At 36.6% G+C, this 16,126-nt stretch overlaps 2 protein-coding genes and 2 pseudogenes across 8 annotated transcripts; all 4 read right to left on the bottom strand.

The window, feature by feature from the left end:
• Nucleotides 1–39: 39 nt before the first annotated feature.
• Nucleotides 40–5,014, bottom strand: LOC111991604 (GDP-L-galactose phosphorylase 2). The gene is made up of 6 exons (XM_065774349.1): nucleotides 4,937–5,014; nucleotides 4,653–4,872; nucleotides 2,144–2,577; nucleotides 1,787–1,972; nucleotides 1,428–1,688; nucleotides 40–869 (listed from the first exon to the last, which is right to left on the bottom strand). Exons 1-6 carry the CDS (start codon nucleotides 5,012–5,014, stop codon nucleotides 537–539), a joined length of 1,512 nt encoding a protein of 503 aa, XP_065630421.1. The 3' UTR covers nucleotides 40–536.
• A 171-nt stretch (nucleotides 5,015–5,185) lies between these two features.
• LOC112010595 (homoserine kinase-like) lies at nucleotides 5,186–6,168 on the bottom strand (annotated as a pseudogene).
• A 680-nt stretch (nucleotides 6,169–6,848) lies between these two features.
• LOC112010586 (homoserine kinase-like) lies at nucleotides 6,849–7,956 on the bottom strand (annotated as a pseudogene).
• A 1,935-nt stretch (nucleotides 7,957–9,891) lies between these two features.
• On the bottom strand, nucleotides 9,892–15,480 carry LOC112010597 (glutamate receptor 3.2). 7 transcript variants are annotated; one of them, XM_065774395.1, is made up of 8 exons: nucleotides 15,063–15,480; nucleotides 14,919–14,980; nucleotides 14,015–14,300; nucleotides 12,494–13,842; nucleotides 12,118–12,395; nucleotides 11,798–11,829; nucleotides 11,303–11,697; nucleotides 9,892–10,525 (listed from the first exon to the last, which is right to left on the bottom strand). In XM_065774395.1, exons 3-8 carry the CDS (start codon nucleotides 14,262–14,264, stop codon nucleotides 10,049–10,051), a joined length of 2,781 nt encoding a protein of 926 aa, XP_065630467.1. In that variant the 5' UTR covers nucleotides 14,265–14,300; nucleotides 14,919–14,980; nucleotides 15,063–15,480; the 3' UTR covers nucleotides 9,892–10,048. The 7 variants fall into 7 exon arrangements, with proteins under 7 accessions (XP_065630467.1, XP_065630473.1, XP_065630468.1 ...); XM_065774401.1 differs by having other exon boundaries at nucleotides 9,892–10,285; XM_065774396.1 differs by having other exon boundaries at nucleotides 14,015–14,295.
• Nucleotides 15,481–16,126: the final 646 nt, after the last annotated feature.

Below are 16,126 nucleotides of genomic sequence, written 5' to 3'. Positions count from 1 at the left end.
TATTTTCAGCTTCTCCCCATGAATGAGTAGGGCCACATGTACATGTCAATGTCATCGTATCAAGGTCCATATTTTCCTTATTTCTAAAAGGAAAATGCTAAATTTATTAATTTTACTTAGAATAGAAAAATAATTAAAAAATTATAATATAGAGAGATTATAAGACAATAAAAATAAAATTACTTACAAGTCAAATCAGGGGCAAAGGTATATACAAGCCGGGGGGCTATGACCCCCCAAACTTTTCAAGAAATGTTAATAAGAAAACATTATATTTCTATTTGTGGGTGAAATTTGCATAAGTAATTAAGAGATTTACAAGACTCATGAGAATCTTTACCATGCATCATCGTCCTTCTGGAGTATTCGTTAATTCATCATTTGATTCTGTTTGATTAGAAGAAGTTGCCTTGGATTGGTCTCTCCTTTTGAAAAAGGTGGTCCTTTGGGAGTTGGAAGGTTCACAGTTTCAATATCAAACATCTTGATAACCTTCATCATAGTAGGGCGATCACCTTCAGCCAATGAAGAATCTGTCATTGATGAACTGAAAAGTCTCGAGGTAAATGTGGGGCAGCTGGACGAGCAGGTGTCTTGTAAAGAGATTCTTTTTCGTTTATGTTATTCTCTTCCACATTTGCCTTCTGCAATCCTGCTGCTTCAAATACATAATCCTTCACCAATTGAAACCTAACTTTTGATAAAGAAACCTCAGCAAGAAGTCTCCATGCATACGCCTGTGATGCATCATCAAAATCCTTCCTTCTTTTCAGCACAATGTGTCCGCTGATCTCCCATACTGCTGGATTTACTTGAGTGTCCAATATCTCCTGGCTTACTTCTCCAAGTGCTTGTTTCTCAGCAAAACACTGAACATACACGTGAAGCAACTATATTAGTTCTTTCGCTAAAGAAATTATATTAAGCACAGCAAGTATTACTATTATGTAATTCAACTGTTATAACTACTGGGGAGAAGGAGACTTAAAACCTTGATTCTCCTATAAAAGAAGGAGACCAAAAAATGCTATCAAGTTACAAAACTCTTGATGAAAGCGCTCATCAATGTATCACCTTTGTGTGTGCGTGAAGGCACACTACATACGAAATCTGAATAATTTTAACAATAGGTTTAGATACACGGTATTTTCAAAATGATTAATATATGACATGTTGTGTTTGATGAATATAGAAAGTTGTGTCAATAATGAAACCAAGTAAAAGGGATGTTGTTCTAGTCACAATAGATCATGTCAAAATTTGTGAAAATTGTTGTATGCTTAACATTAGTCTAATTTTAATGAGAGTCACAATCACAAATGAGTGTTTTAATAAAGAAGAAGCCTGAACTGAAGTCTAATTTAAACCCCACAAAGCCACTAAGAACGTACGAAGTCAGCAAATGTGGTTATAAGAAATAACAATACCTGAGGAAACAAAAAGATCCTTTTCCCACAATCTGAGATGAGCACATTGAAAGGGATATTTTTGTTCTGCAGGCAAATGCAAGAACTAGCAACTACATCAGATAAATCGCTTATCGTATTTCCACCCTCAAAAACGAGACCTCGTGTTGGATAATTCCACAGCTCTGAAACAACCACTCCTTTATCGCTCAGCCCCTTCTCCTCACCTACTCTTCGGTTTGGAGCTTTCTCAACTGGTAAAGGCACTGCCAAGTAATATGCCTGTAATCAAGTAGAACAATAACAAAATTTGAATCTATATGATCTTGTATCAGAAATTAATAAATAGGTCAATTGGATAGGAAAAGATAGATGTATACTTGGTAGTGCAGGTGGTTAATAGTGGCAAATGCACCCAAGCTGTTGTAACCCACTCTAAAAAAGGGATCTGCTGCTTCTCTAGTCATATGAACTGCAAATAAGAAGCTCTTATGGTCGATCCTCTGTGGCAAGTAGTCGAGAAGCCGAGGTATCATTAGAACATGTCCATACTCAATAGGGCTCACCTGAAAAACAAATTAAGTTCATACCTCAGTTAGTCAAGACAAGTACTAAAAGAATTCGTTCAAACACAAAGTAAAGATCCAAGTAGAACATTAAAAAGCATATAAATAAGGTCATATATAATCTAACAAAAGAACAAAGTAGCTACTTTTGTTATAGATCATTGTGCTTACATTGATGGCAATAACGCTAGGAGAGTTCAAATCTGAAGCTATATCTGCGCTAGGGAAGAAGTGGCTCTTGTTGTCATTGCTTGGTTCAAACCTGAACAGCACTTCTTCTTGGCCAACTTTGGTGAAGTTGAATTTACTGTCATCAAAGGGCTGAAGAACCTGATCGACCCGAAATTCAGTGAGCCGTTTCGTCAGGTGGCGACCTTCGTTTAGCTGGGCAATAAATCCGTATTTCCCAGGGATAACCTTTGTCTCACAATTGGTTACGTCGTAGCGAAAAAGGCCACGCCTCATTCGATCCTCCCACTGTCCAAGCAACAAATTGTGAAGGAAAAATACCTGAGGTAGTTCTTCAGACGAATTCACATTCACATTTCCATCTTCAATAGGATGCTCTCTCTCTATCTTGAACGTATATAGAGGAAGCTTTGAGACTGAAGCCAGAAATAATTAAGACCCAATAAACAAACAATTTGCTAAGAAAAAATTAACATAACAATGAACATGGTATATGCTTGTTTCGCCAAAAACGTAATTTTAAAAATGTCTTTTGCAATCATTTTCAGTATGTTCTTTGCTTGCTTATCATATTTAACTTATTATTCATAAATAAAAATTTATTGGAAATAACCCTTCCATATTTCCAATTTAATTAAATGGATAACATCACTAAATTCAATTTTCTTTTTCTAATTTTTTCCTCAGATACCAAACAACCAGACTCTTAGCTTAGTTTGTGTACAAATATATGGTTTTCCTGAAAGAAGTTTAAACATAAGTAAAGCTAAAAGTCTCTTTGCAATGCTGACTACAAATTTGGAAAACAAGTAAATGCTTAATCAGTAATAGCTTTATTTTCTTTAAAAAGTTTTAGTTTATTTGTTAATGTTATTTTTTTTTTCCTTAATTAGCTATAAGTCTATAACTATATATACTTTAACATTTTCAACAAATCAATAATAATTTTTCCAAAAAATAAAAACCTTCAAATGGACTTTATATTATTATAGTAATAATAAAAAAAATAAAATTAACAATAAAATTAAAAGCATCCTTAAAATCAGAACAAAACCAGTCCATTTTAAGCATGGTTATGCGAAATGGTTTTCAAAGAACATCCTAACAACCTAAAATTCTTTCATTTGATGTTGGTAGCACCCGCATTCAGTAGCACTGTAAAAGGTCATAATCATATTCGAGGGAGAGAGACATTATTATCATTTTTATTTAGTTTCTTTCTCGTTCAAGATGATGCACTTTTCCAACTGTGATCGAATGCTTTTATTGATCACCAAACCATAGCTAAATTTCTAGTATGGTTATACCATTAAGCCACGCATTTAAGGCTTAAGTTTATGCTTCAAAAATTTGTAATCCTAGCAAGTAGCAACCACGTTTTCCTCTAATTATCACTTCAATAGAATTTTGGAGAAAATCCTCACTAGACAGACAATATAAGAAAATTATACACTCAACATTACACATTCATAGAACATGTATGTACTTCCGCCACAGCTGAATGAAGGATTTGTCTCCATAATCAGAAAATTCAGAGACACCAGGCCTACTTTACCTAAGGCCTGGTTGTCAAAGTACATTCAAAAAACTGAAGCACTGGTAAACTCTTTTTTTTTTTTATAAGTTGAAGCACTGGTAAACTCTGATCTGCTGGTTAATCCCAGCTGACCTTATGGTCCAACTTCTGAATAGCATATGAAGGAAGTGAACTAGCCATATATAGGGCTTCTTGATCCAAAATGCATAATCAAAATTTTCTATGCATGCTATGGCAAGCAATTAAGGGAATATGTGACATAATTCTATACAGCCTAAAGAATAAGCAATTTTTCTATTGATACACAGAAATACTTCAAGATTCAATTTTTATTTATCTAAGTGAAGTGGGAGATGTGGCATCAGAGAGAATCGTAAAGTTAAAAAATCCAAAACCTTAGGAAAACATAAAACATCTTCCAAAGGAAGAACCTAATGTTAATAGTTAGTTAGAGAACAGTTGTCAAAATTGGTTGCTGGTTTCTGCTACACTCTATATCAAATCAAAAACCAAATCCGAAATCAATGATACTTAACCAAAATACAAAATTTACCCTCTATTGCAATCATCACAACCATCTAGGCTTGCATTGATTTTGCTTCTGTTAAATTACCGATTGTCCTAAAAACTTAAGCTATTAGGAAATAGTGAATTTAATCATTTTATTACAAAAATAAAATGTACCCTCTATTGCAATCATTATCATCATCATCATCTAAAGGCAACGCAATCCTCATTTTCTTAGTTGGAGCCTCGAATTCAGGGCTCACCAATACAAAGTAAGAGCAACCACATCAGTGGGTGCAAAAGATTCCGTCTATTTTACACAAAAAACCTACTTTTTCTATTTTGCACAACTAATTTTACAAAACACCCACATCAGTCTATCTATTATACACTATATTTTATATAAATAATATTTTTATATTCTTTTTTTAATATTATTTTACCTACCCGTTTCTTTTTCCAATACTTCATTTTCTTTCTCTTTCCTTTTCTGTGCCATTTCCTCTTTCTTTTCTTCCTCTTCTTTCTTCTTCTTTCTCTCACGGTCAAAACCCAAAAGCACCAGAGCAAGAACTCCATCAACACCATAGCCATCACAAGCACCACAACGCCTCTCCAATCCACCGATCTTCATCAACCCACAAAACTGATCTTCATCAACACCGATCTCCAACAACCCATCACAAGCACTCCATCAACATCGATCTCCATTAAAACCGATCTCCATTAACATCGATCTCCGCCAACCCATCACCGATCTCCATCAACACCGATCCAAATCGCTTCTCCAATCCACGATTCACAATCATCGATCACTGATCCAACGATTTTGTTCTAGTAGTTGATTTTGTGGTTGATTTTTGATGTTTGTAATTGATTTTTGATTTTGTGTCTATAAGAGTGTGTGTATCAAAGGAAGAAAGAACATGATGAGGGAGGGTTAGTTTTGCAAAGGGAGAAGAGAGAGAAAAAAAGGAGCAAATCAAAAATTATAAAAATATTATATACACATGCTACAGTAACCGTGTATATATGCATGATTACTGTAACTCGTGAATAAATATACAAGATTATACAAGATTTTAGAAGCACTGATATAGAGTAATTTTGAGACAAAATGCGTAAAAATAGTATTTTTTTCTATTATACAAAATTTTGCATCCACTAATGTGGATCCTCTAAAGATCTTTCTTTTATGGGAAAATTCAATTTCTTCAAATCCAAGGGCTCGTAGTTTCGAATCAGAATGAAGCCTCCCATTATCGCCGGCCCCACATTATCATCGTGATAACCGAAAACCATCTCCTCTGATTTCAATCCGACGAGTACTAGCTCCTCTTCCGGAGCTTCCCGCCGAACAGTTCATTAATGGCGATTGCTCCGGCGGCGGCGCTAGATCCGAGTTCATTACCTAAAGGCAAGCCTTTCTCTAGCGAGAGAGAAAGTCTTACCGATCGGATTCCGAGCATGTTCATGACCTCGATCGCAGCGATTCCGGCACAATTGGAGAGAGGATCGCGGCTGAGTTTTTCTGCGGTGTCACCGAATATTGGCATGATGGCAATCTCTCCGGGGCGGACGGAGGAGTCAACAGAGAGGGAGATGAAGTCTCCGAGACCGTCAACGGCGCAGCCGAGGAAGTCGAAGCCGGGGCCGAGGTTGGCCACGGTGGCAGGAGCGAAGGTTTTGACGGAGGTGAATACGGGTTTGGGTTCAGGTTCGGGTATGTGGGTGGGTCTTGAATTCGAAACAGAGAAGTTGCAGTTGCAGCGTAAAGAGTTGAGTTTGAGAGTGGGTGAGATAAGATTCAATGTAGAAGGAGGCTGATACCAAAGAGCCATGGCTTTGTTTTGCAAGCTTTTTGCTTTGCTTTAGCTTAGCACACAAACACTGTGATTGGGAGAGTGAGAGAGGCTTTGGATCAATGTCTAGGTGCTACTATTTTTTTTTTTTTTTGAAGAACAAAAAAATTGCTACTCTCTCTCTCTCTCTCTCTCTCTCTCTCTCTCTCTCTCTCTCTCTCTCTCTCTCTCTCTCTCTCAATTGAAAACCCCAAATCTTAATGGTTTTGTGGGTATTTTGTTCAATTTTGGGTGGGAGTTGTGTTTGTTGTTATTGGTATGGTTAAGGGATTAAGCTAGGTTTGTTCGATTTTTGTAGGTATTTTGTTCATGATTGTATTGATTAAATTTAATAATTTAAATCTATTTTTTCCTTTGTATTTAACCTAATATGAATAGTTAGTTAGAGAACGATTGTCAAAATTGGTTACTGGTTTTTGCTACACTTTATATCAAATCAAAAACCAAATCCGAAATCAATGATGCTTCGCCAAAATACAAAATTTACCCTTTATTGCAATCATCACAACCATCTAGGCTTGCATTGATTTTGCTTCTACATCAAAGCCAAACACCAAACCAAAACCAAAACCAAAGCTTTCACCCAAAAAAACAAAATTTACCTTCCATTGCATTCATCATGATCATCCAGGCCTAAGATTAGGAATAAATTTCGTTTTTGGTGAAACCACTGATTTTGATTTGGTTTATGCAAAACTCTACAACAAAGCAAAGCAAAACCAAACCAAAACCAATGCTTTAAAATAAAATCTACCTTCTATTGCAATCACCATCATCATCATCATCTAGACTTGCTATCAACAAGCCTAGCACCCACCCGATCAAGCCGATTCACTGCCACCACCGCCTTTAATCCCCCTTTTCTCCAAAACGCCTCCACCATCCTCTCCACAATCCTCACCCCTCTCCTCACAATCAATCATCGCCACCGCTGTTGGCCTCGCCCCACTTATGGTACAACCAAATGCCCCGGCCTCAATTGCCACCTTTTTCACAACTTCCATCCCCAAAATCAATGGTGCTTGTCTTGGCTCGACAATTCTATCCCCCGATAACGCCTTCCCCAACCCCGCCACGTCGCCTTCCAATACCGCCGCCGCCAATGCCACCGCCTAGCTTGAATTCCACACAAAATCAGCCATTCCTATCTCTAAAGGCAATGTAGCCCTCATTTTCATAGTCGGAGCCTTGAATTCGGGGCTCACCAATACAAAGTAAAGATCTTTCTTTTCACGGAAATTCAATTTCTTCAAATCCAAGGGCTCGTAGTTTCGAATCAGAACAAAGCCTCCCATTATCACCGGCCCCACATTATCAGTGTGATAATCGGAAACCTTCTCCTCTGATTTCAATTCCAATGAGTACCAGCTCCTCCTTCCAGAGCTTCCCGCCGAACAGTTCGTTGATGAAAATTGCTCCAGTGGCGGCACTACGGCGCTAGATCCGAGTCCACTATCTAAAGGCAAGCCTTTTCTAGTGAGAATGAAAGTCCTACCGATCGGATTCTGAGCGAGTTAATTACCTTGATCGCAATGATGCCGGCGTAATTGGAGTGAGGATCGCAGCTGAGTTTTCCAGCGGCGTCACTGGATACTTGCGTGATGGTGATCTCTCCAGGGCAGACGGAGGAGTCGACGGAGAGGGAGACGAAGTCTCTGAATCCGTCAACGGCATAGCCAAGGAAGTCAAAGCTGGGGGAGGTAGGCCATGGTGGTAGGACTGAAGGTTTTGACCGAGGCGAATACAGGTTCGAGTTTGGGTTCGGGTATGTGGGTGGGTCTTGAATTCAGAATAGAGAGGTTGCAGTTGCAGTTGCAGCGTAAAGAGTTGAGTTTGAGAGTGGGTGATATAAGATTCAATGTAGAAGGAGGTTGATACCAAAGAGCCATTGCTTTGTTTTTGGGATTTTTTGTTTTCAAAATAACACTGAATCTCAAACAATTTCGTTAGTTAGCACATTTTCAAAACAATTTAGCAAACTAACATCTCGAGCGCAAGGGACTTGATTTTGCTGTGCTAAATCGAGTGTGATGAACTCGAGTTCCATGAAACTTGAGTCTTCAAGACTCGATTTCCCTAAGATATCATCAAACCAAAGACCCAAGCTCAACGAAACATTATCAAACGGCATCACCTAGAGCTTTGTCGCTGCCGCCGCCGCCGCCTCCGCCTCCTCCTGGAACCTTTGCCGTCGTTGCTTAGGTTCAATATGAGTCGAATAGTTTGGGTTTGGGAGATCTAGGTTCGTGGGTTTCTTCCTTCTTTGTTTGGTCTGGGTTTCTTCGCGTTTATTCCTTCTTCATTTGATCTCTCCGGTCTGTTTGCCTTCTTCATGTTTCTTCTTCGTTTGGTTTGGGTTTTTGGGTAATGCTCGATTTAGCGCACCAAAATCAAGTTCCTTGCACTCGAGATGTTAGTTTGCTAAATAGTTTTGAAAATATGCTAACTAACAAAATTGTTTGAATTTTAGTATTATTTTGAAAAAAAAAAAAATCTCTTTGTTTTGCAAGCTTTTGCTTTGCTTTTAGCTTAGCACTCACTAACACAAACACTGTGATAGTGAGAGTGAGAGTGAGAGTGAGAGTGAGAAAGGCTCTGGGGCTAATATACAATTTACAAAAAAACTACCTTAAATTTTGGATCAACGTTTAGGTACTACTATTTTTCTTTTTTTTTTAAAGAAAATTTTGATTTGCTCCTTAATAAACAAAAAAGTTACTTCTTCTTCTTCCTCTTCTTCTTCTTCTTCTTCTTCTTCTTCTTTTTATTTATTTATTTTTTTATGAAGAACAAAAAAATTGCTTGATATTGTGAAAATTCCCAACATTTTTCTCCATTTTTTACAACTAATTTTTAGCATTAGCTATCTATATACTACATTGCGCATAAATTGTCTTAATGTAGTGTGAGATCAAGTGTGAGACTTATGCAATTAAAACAAGCTATTGGAAGTTTTGTTTTGGTTTAAAAAAAATGATAAGACAATCGGTTGACTTGATGTAGGAAACTCTTAAACCGGGGAAACTTTTAAACAGTATTAAGTGTCTTTGTACTTAGAGAGCAAATTTGATATACTTTGAAAAATTTTGGTAATATCTTGTATTAGCCAAAACTTTTACCATAGATTAATCTAGTAAACAGTACTTTGTGTAACATCTAAATTTTAGGATATGTTTGAATGGAGGGAGAGTTTCTCCTTGGTTCCTGTCTCTCTCTCTCTTTTACCTATCTCTCTTCTGATGGTTTTATCCCAAATATAAATAATTTTTTTTTTAATGTCTCTTTTAATGGTCAAATTATTACAAATTTGAACTAAATAGAAATGGAATCAAACATTGGTTTAAAGGGCAGGGTCTCTAACCTTGGTACAAAAAGAAAACAACTCCAAACTTTGAGTCTTAGAATTGTAAGAGCATTGGCATAGGTGTGCCAAATGCCAAATTTTTGGCATTTGACACATCAAACACCAAAATCTTAGCTTCATGAAGTGTTTCAAATCTCAAAAAAAATTTCCAACATGCTATAGTATCGTTCTATCAATAGAACGACACTATAGCAAAATCTCAAAAAATTTATTTCTTTTTTATTCACTTTGGTGAGCCCTCTCTCTTGCTCATTTATTGTTTATTCTCTCACTCTCTTTTCCCCTCACATGTCTGCATTTTAATGTATAGAATTGAAGAATAAAAAATGTGATATATAATGAATTGTAAACTGGCATGTTAAAATAATAAAGTAGCATTTTTTATGTGTTAAAATGACATTTTTAGAACATTTGATGTTGATGCTTACAAAAGAGAGTATTAATATTTGAACCAAATACATTTGTGTAGACCATCAAACACTTACAACAATACAAGCTGAAGTATATACCATAACAAACGAAATGATCTCTACATGAAAAGCTATTTGAATTTCATAACCCGTTGTACCTATATCTTGCTTGAAAGTTAGTGATATAATTAGGACAAATTAAAATTGTTAGTGAACTGAAATCTCGCAGTCATGCCTCTGCTGAGAATTGTCCATTTGAGTTCTCTTAGATTCATCTTCTTTCACACGACTACTTGATAGCATTTCCTCACGTTTTCTTTTTGACTTGCTTTTGTACACTTCTTCCTTTTCATCAGCAAATGATAGGAATGTCCGCACACGTGCTGAATGGGAGCCGGCACCTCTAGAAGGATCGGATTCTTCAGGAATTCCATGCCGGCGGAACTGCCATAACATCAAGCAAGAGTATATAAGAAGAGCAAGAAAACATGCTGCTCCACAGATGAGAAACAGCCCCAAGAAGCTTTCTAATTGAAGCTCATCTGATTCATTAGTTGTTGCCTGGGAACCACAAGATTTCCTTGACAACCACTTGTCATGGATCCTTTGGAGTTCACCATTCTCTGATAGGGTGAGTATGGCGGTAGACAGGTCCAAGGCAAAAGGGGAGTCTCTTGGAAATGCCTTAATAAGAACACAAAAAGTATAAAAATCAATTGCACTAAACAAATACGTTTAAGGAGATTATATTGGTATCAATATTGACTGTCAAAAATAATTACAGGAGATACTGAAAAATTCCCAGACATGAGCCAGTTAAATTATGGTTTCTGAGAAGATTGATGATGTGTTATTAGAAAACTCAAGCAAAGATATATTTCAATGGCCATGAATATCGGTTTTTGTGCTCTATTTCAAATGCTTTATACTGAAACAAAACTGAGGGTCAGGATATGGCCAGCCTTTAAAAGAAAACATCTCATATTCAAAGAAATCACTCGTTAGCTTTTCTTAAAGAGAAGTATATCACCAGCTCTTAGTGCAATTATTTCAATGGTAAATATACTTGAAAACTCTTGTACTTAAACCCAACCTTGGAACTTCTTTGGTTTATAGTTCATCTAGAAGCCATTCTTATTTCTTTGCTACCAAATAAACCCATATTCTTTTTTGTTTACCCCATCTCTGTGTAAAGAATATGGTTCTATCCACCTTGATACTGTCACATAAAATATTCTATATATTTTTTTAAAAATTTTAACTGTCAGTGCTTTGGTTACTTATCAATTCACTTCTGTGCTAACTAACCTGCACACACATCAACCTTCAAGCATTTAGAATCCAGCTAAAATTTTACACAAGTTTCTATTACAGGCCATGTAATTTGAAAGATAATAAAATCAACTGGATGAGCAGGTGTAGAAATGACAACTAAATTAATCAACATGTTGAGATACTTACAAATCCCCACCCGCTTTTGGTGAACTCTTGACCTCTAATTTTAAACTTGCAGTGATCTGACAGGAAGAGCTCTATATATGGCTGTTCATCAACCACAGCAGCAACAGTTCTGTTCTCAAGTGCAACAGCATATTCTTCCGGTGAGCCAAGAGCAACTAGTCTAGATTTTGGGATGTTGAGTTCCTCCATCAAATAGTTTTCAGCAAAAGATCCTACTTGGAATCCTATCCGTTCATTGCTAGTCACCAAGGAATCAATTCCTGTGATGGGAGAGGAAAGCTGTTGCACTGTGAGTATTGATGTCAGGCTCGCTGTATAGCTTGAGTTGATTATGAGAACCACAAAAAGCCAGATGATAATCACAACACGACCAAGTGTGCTCACTGTATTTTCTCCTGGAAATTTGAAGAATCCAGAGTTGGCACTATTGGGTAAGGTACCATTTAAGAACCAGTAAAGTAATATATTGTAGACTGTCAAAATGGAAATACTTACTATGCGCAAAAAACATAGTAGAGAAGCTAAACCTGCAAGATTAAAAAAAAAAAATGGCAGATGAGACATTACAGAAAGAACTATGTTAAGATGATGCAAAAATTCACTTGTCCGTGTTGAACCCCATTGTCAGGTTAGATACACCATGACTGGTTCTTTTATTGTTCATTCATGTGAGGTACACAAAATTTTTATTTTTATTTATTTTTGGCACATTCAACAGAAGTTAGATGCTGGTCTATCCTTAAACATGAAAGCCATATGTTGATACATGTACACAAAAATTTCTGTCTTATATGTCCAATGTACAGAGTACTCACCATAGTATTGTGGCTATTTGTTTCCTAGGAGGTCCTCGGAATTCATCATTTATTCTATGTTCAAGAATCCACACAACAGTTCCAATAATAAGGAAAAAAGCTGCTGTGACAGCCCACATGTATGGAGTAAATGGTCTTAAGAATGCCCAGGCACTTGAATTTGACTTCCTGACTGGGGCCACCACAACTAGTCCTGACTCTATATATGGCTGAGTAAAATCCACTATCTTTGTTCTGTTTGGGACAATTGCAATGTCACCTACAACAGCATCAAAAACCTACAAAACAAAGTCACAGGATCAATTGGAGCCATATACAATGTTTTATCTGTAATTGTAAGAAAAAAAAGTATTTTTTCTCATTAAATTATACTCACATTTGTTGTGATCATATTTACAAGCTCAGAGTAGCTTGGATTTTTATGAGCATCTCCAAAGAGAATGAACCTATATGGAACTGCATAAGGAAGCAACTTTATGGCAGCAAGGAAGACATCTATGCAATATCCTTGGACTGTATCAGTACCATTTACTCTTGATCGTGAGACAAAGTCCTGATAACTAACTCGGTTTGGAACTCCAATTCTCAACTGCCTTCCATTGTTTGCAAAAACCCATCCACGAGGCTTCTCTGTAGTTCCTCCAGGCCATACCACACTGTCTAATTGCTGACTTGAACTAGAACGGTTTGGTGGTCTTGTATAAAGTGTCTCCGGGGTCACAACAGATAGTCCAGAATAATTAGACCAGTATCCAATCTGCCTATGACCAGTTTCAATCACGTTAAGGATATCAAATGAAGGATGGAATGGAGATCTGTCAGGACTAAATTGAATAGGTCCCGTCAAACCTGTCATATTGGTCCGCAATATGTTGTCAAGCAGTTGCTTCCCCCCATCAAAAATGCTTAACGCACTAAGATTCAGAGTCCCTTTCCCCAGATGATTTAAATAAGAACCGTTGGAGAATGAAATTGTTCCATGCTGATCAAGCAACAAATCTACTGCACGAGCAATCATCCAAACAGTATCATAGGCATATAGACCATAAGGGTTGAACCCAATAGAATTATTACTCAGCTTTTGCCACCGTGACATAAAAGCACTTTTCCTTGTTGAATTTGGTGTGTGTGGACGAAGTGTCAGAACTCCTTGGATAGAGCGTGCAGTTTTTGAAGTAAGTGGTGAGACTGAATCTAGAACAGTAGATAGCCAAGTGGAAGCTATCCAAACATACCCATGATCCATCATTCCAAGATTCTGGGCCTCCTCAAAAACCAAGAGACCTGTTTTGGAGTAGGTATGTAAAACAATTACTCGAGCTTCCATCATTTGAACCTTTACTAGTTGATCTTTAACGTCACTTTGTGTTGCTGTAGGGTCAGGGGGAAGTGCTGCTTTATAAGTAATTTTGCAGCGTCTTTCTGCAAGTTTATCACCTAAAGCAGTAATACCATTTCGGCTCTGATCATCATCGCTATAAACTGCAACAATCTCTCCCCAACGAAAATAACTAATCATTTCAGCAATAGCAGTCATCTGGAATTCATCATTGGGTGCTGTTTGTACAAAGTAAGGGTATTGCAGACGTGATAGGGTGGGATCCAGTGCTGTGAATGACAATAAAGGAACATGGAGTTCATTTGCAAGATGTGAGAGTACATGGGCCATCACAGAATTTTGTGGACCAATTATAGCTACTGTGTCAGTCTCCATGTATTTTAATGCTGGAATCAATGAAGAAATGTGAATCATGAAAATTATTATCCAACCAAAAATATAAACTTCTACTTAAACAAAAAGAAGCCAAGTACTTATGAGGCCAAATTAAGAAGAAAGCAGACAGCTAAAATAAACAGGCAAGAAGTATTCACGAAAAAGAAAAGTAGAGAAGTTTACCACCAATGATGCCAAGAAATCCACTAAAGTTGGAATCATGCATAAGTATAGACAATTTAGTTCCACCAAGAATGCTTGGATCAGAATTTATGTCATCCTCAGCAGCCTTCATTGCAATCCGTGATACCTTCCCATTGATCGTGCTAAATGTGAAGATAGCTCCAACATTAACTACATCAGGTCTTGAAGCCCCTTCAGAGAATATTCCAATATAGAGAACAAGAATTGACACATGCCAAACCAGATTCATGGTGATACTAATTGATAAGCCTCACTGCTGACTGTCCTGAATGAAACAGACCACACTTGCCAGAATGAAAATAAAAATAGGAAATTTGCAAACAAAGCTACCAAAAGGTCCAAAACACACTGAAATCTCCCACATCGGCATTATAAGCAACTTGTATAGGAGCATCTCCAATCCAAAGAAAATGAACTTAGGAAATATGCAAACAAAGCTACCAAAACACAATGAATATCTCCCAAATCGGCATTAGAGGCAACTTATACTAGTATGGTAGCATCTCCCATCAAAAGAAAATTTAGAACACCACCTTAGTGTCCTTGTTCAAGGAAAGTGATATAGCTTAATAAACTCAAAGACTAAGAAACTGAAAAGCATTAGGCAACCCAATATGCTCAGGAAATCTTGAAAAAGAAAAAGAATCACCCTTTTAAGTTCTGTGTGACATTCAGGGCCAAAGGCAATTAAATTAATTAAATTTACAATTTGCATTACTTTTAACCCCCAAAAGCAACATGCAGATAATGAGAAACAAAAAACACAATTTTGTCTTATAAAAAGCAGCTAACTTTAAATATAAGAAGTACCCATCAATAGTTAGTACAAGGAAAAGTGAAATTTCAGGCAATTGCAAAAAGTTCACAGAGAATAGATACGCACCTTAAAGAGAGAACATTTGGAAGGTAGAGAAGTTAGAGCTGTAAGACAAACCACCTCCGATTCTAAAAAGAAGGAAAGATACATTAATGCAAAACAGTAGCGAATACAAATATAAATAAACAAAATAAAAAAGAGAACACTCACAACAGAAAAGCTTGAGTGCAAAACATAAGGAGGGAACAAAAGCCACTTAGCTCAGCACTAACCACTTTCCCATTATTTAATTACAACTTGGTGAGTTGGGTTTCCACCTTGTGGAGGGTGTATCTGAGTCATGACTTCTGAGTTATACTCTACTTCTTGTGTCAGTCACTCTCTGACAAGGCCATGGTTGAATCGTTTTGGAGAAAAGAGACAATGACAACAGAACATTTAAGGCAAAGTGTGGGATGGAAGTCCAGTACCACTAAAGGACCATGTTTCTTTGATAGGTTGAAAACGAAGGGAGTGGTGATGAAGCAGCGATGTTGATGCGCACATTGCGAAGGCAACTAGCAGGCCAACCAGAAAGGAGTTCAGCTAAAATGAGCAATTACTATAATCAATCTAGGTTAAATCAATGAAGCTTTTTGAATTTGTTATTAGTTTTATTCAAAGTAGTAATTTTTTTTTGTATTCCAAAGCAGTAATTATCATACGCATATTCCCACTCATGGTAGATTCTTTCTATATTGTATTACACCCTCCTCTCATGTAAATAGATGATCTTACTATGACTTTAATTATTCAAACTTATTATTATATGAGAGGATGTCCTCGATATATCTGGTGTATAAAACACCTGATGTTCTATGTTTGTAGGGTCCACTTTAATGTGAGGGGAGCATTATACCTCATTACACCTTATAAAACCTGTTTGTAAAGCCTATAACTATATGAAACACATACTGTGAGAGAGAAAATATATATACAGGGAGAATGTATTTTTTGCATCAAATATATGAATCATATGTGAATCCACTATAAGAAATACTAGCCGCAAACCCAAGCGTTGCACGTGATAATTATTTTTATGGTGATTTTATTTTATTTTTTTACAATTTAAACTAATATAATAAAGAGTAATGTATTTTGTAATCATTTTTTTATTTATTATAAGAACACTTATAAATGTAATATAAGAATAATCATAAATATAAATTTTGTCGCACCAAAATGAAAATAATACAATTTTATCCGAAATTCAAAAGGCAAGTTAACAAAAATAT

This window comes from Quercus suber, unplaced genomic scaffold, assembly GCF_002906115.3.
Source record: "Quercus suber isolate HL8 unplaced genomic scaffold, Cork oak 2.0 scaffold_91, whole genome shotgun sequence".
Lineage (NCBI taxonomy): Eukaryota > Viridiplantae > Streptophyta > Magnoliopsida > Fagales > Fagaceae > Quercus > Quercus suber.
The sequence above is the reverse complement of the archived record's forward strand: the minus strand, read 5'-3'. Positions and strand labels throughout refer to the sequence as shown.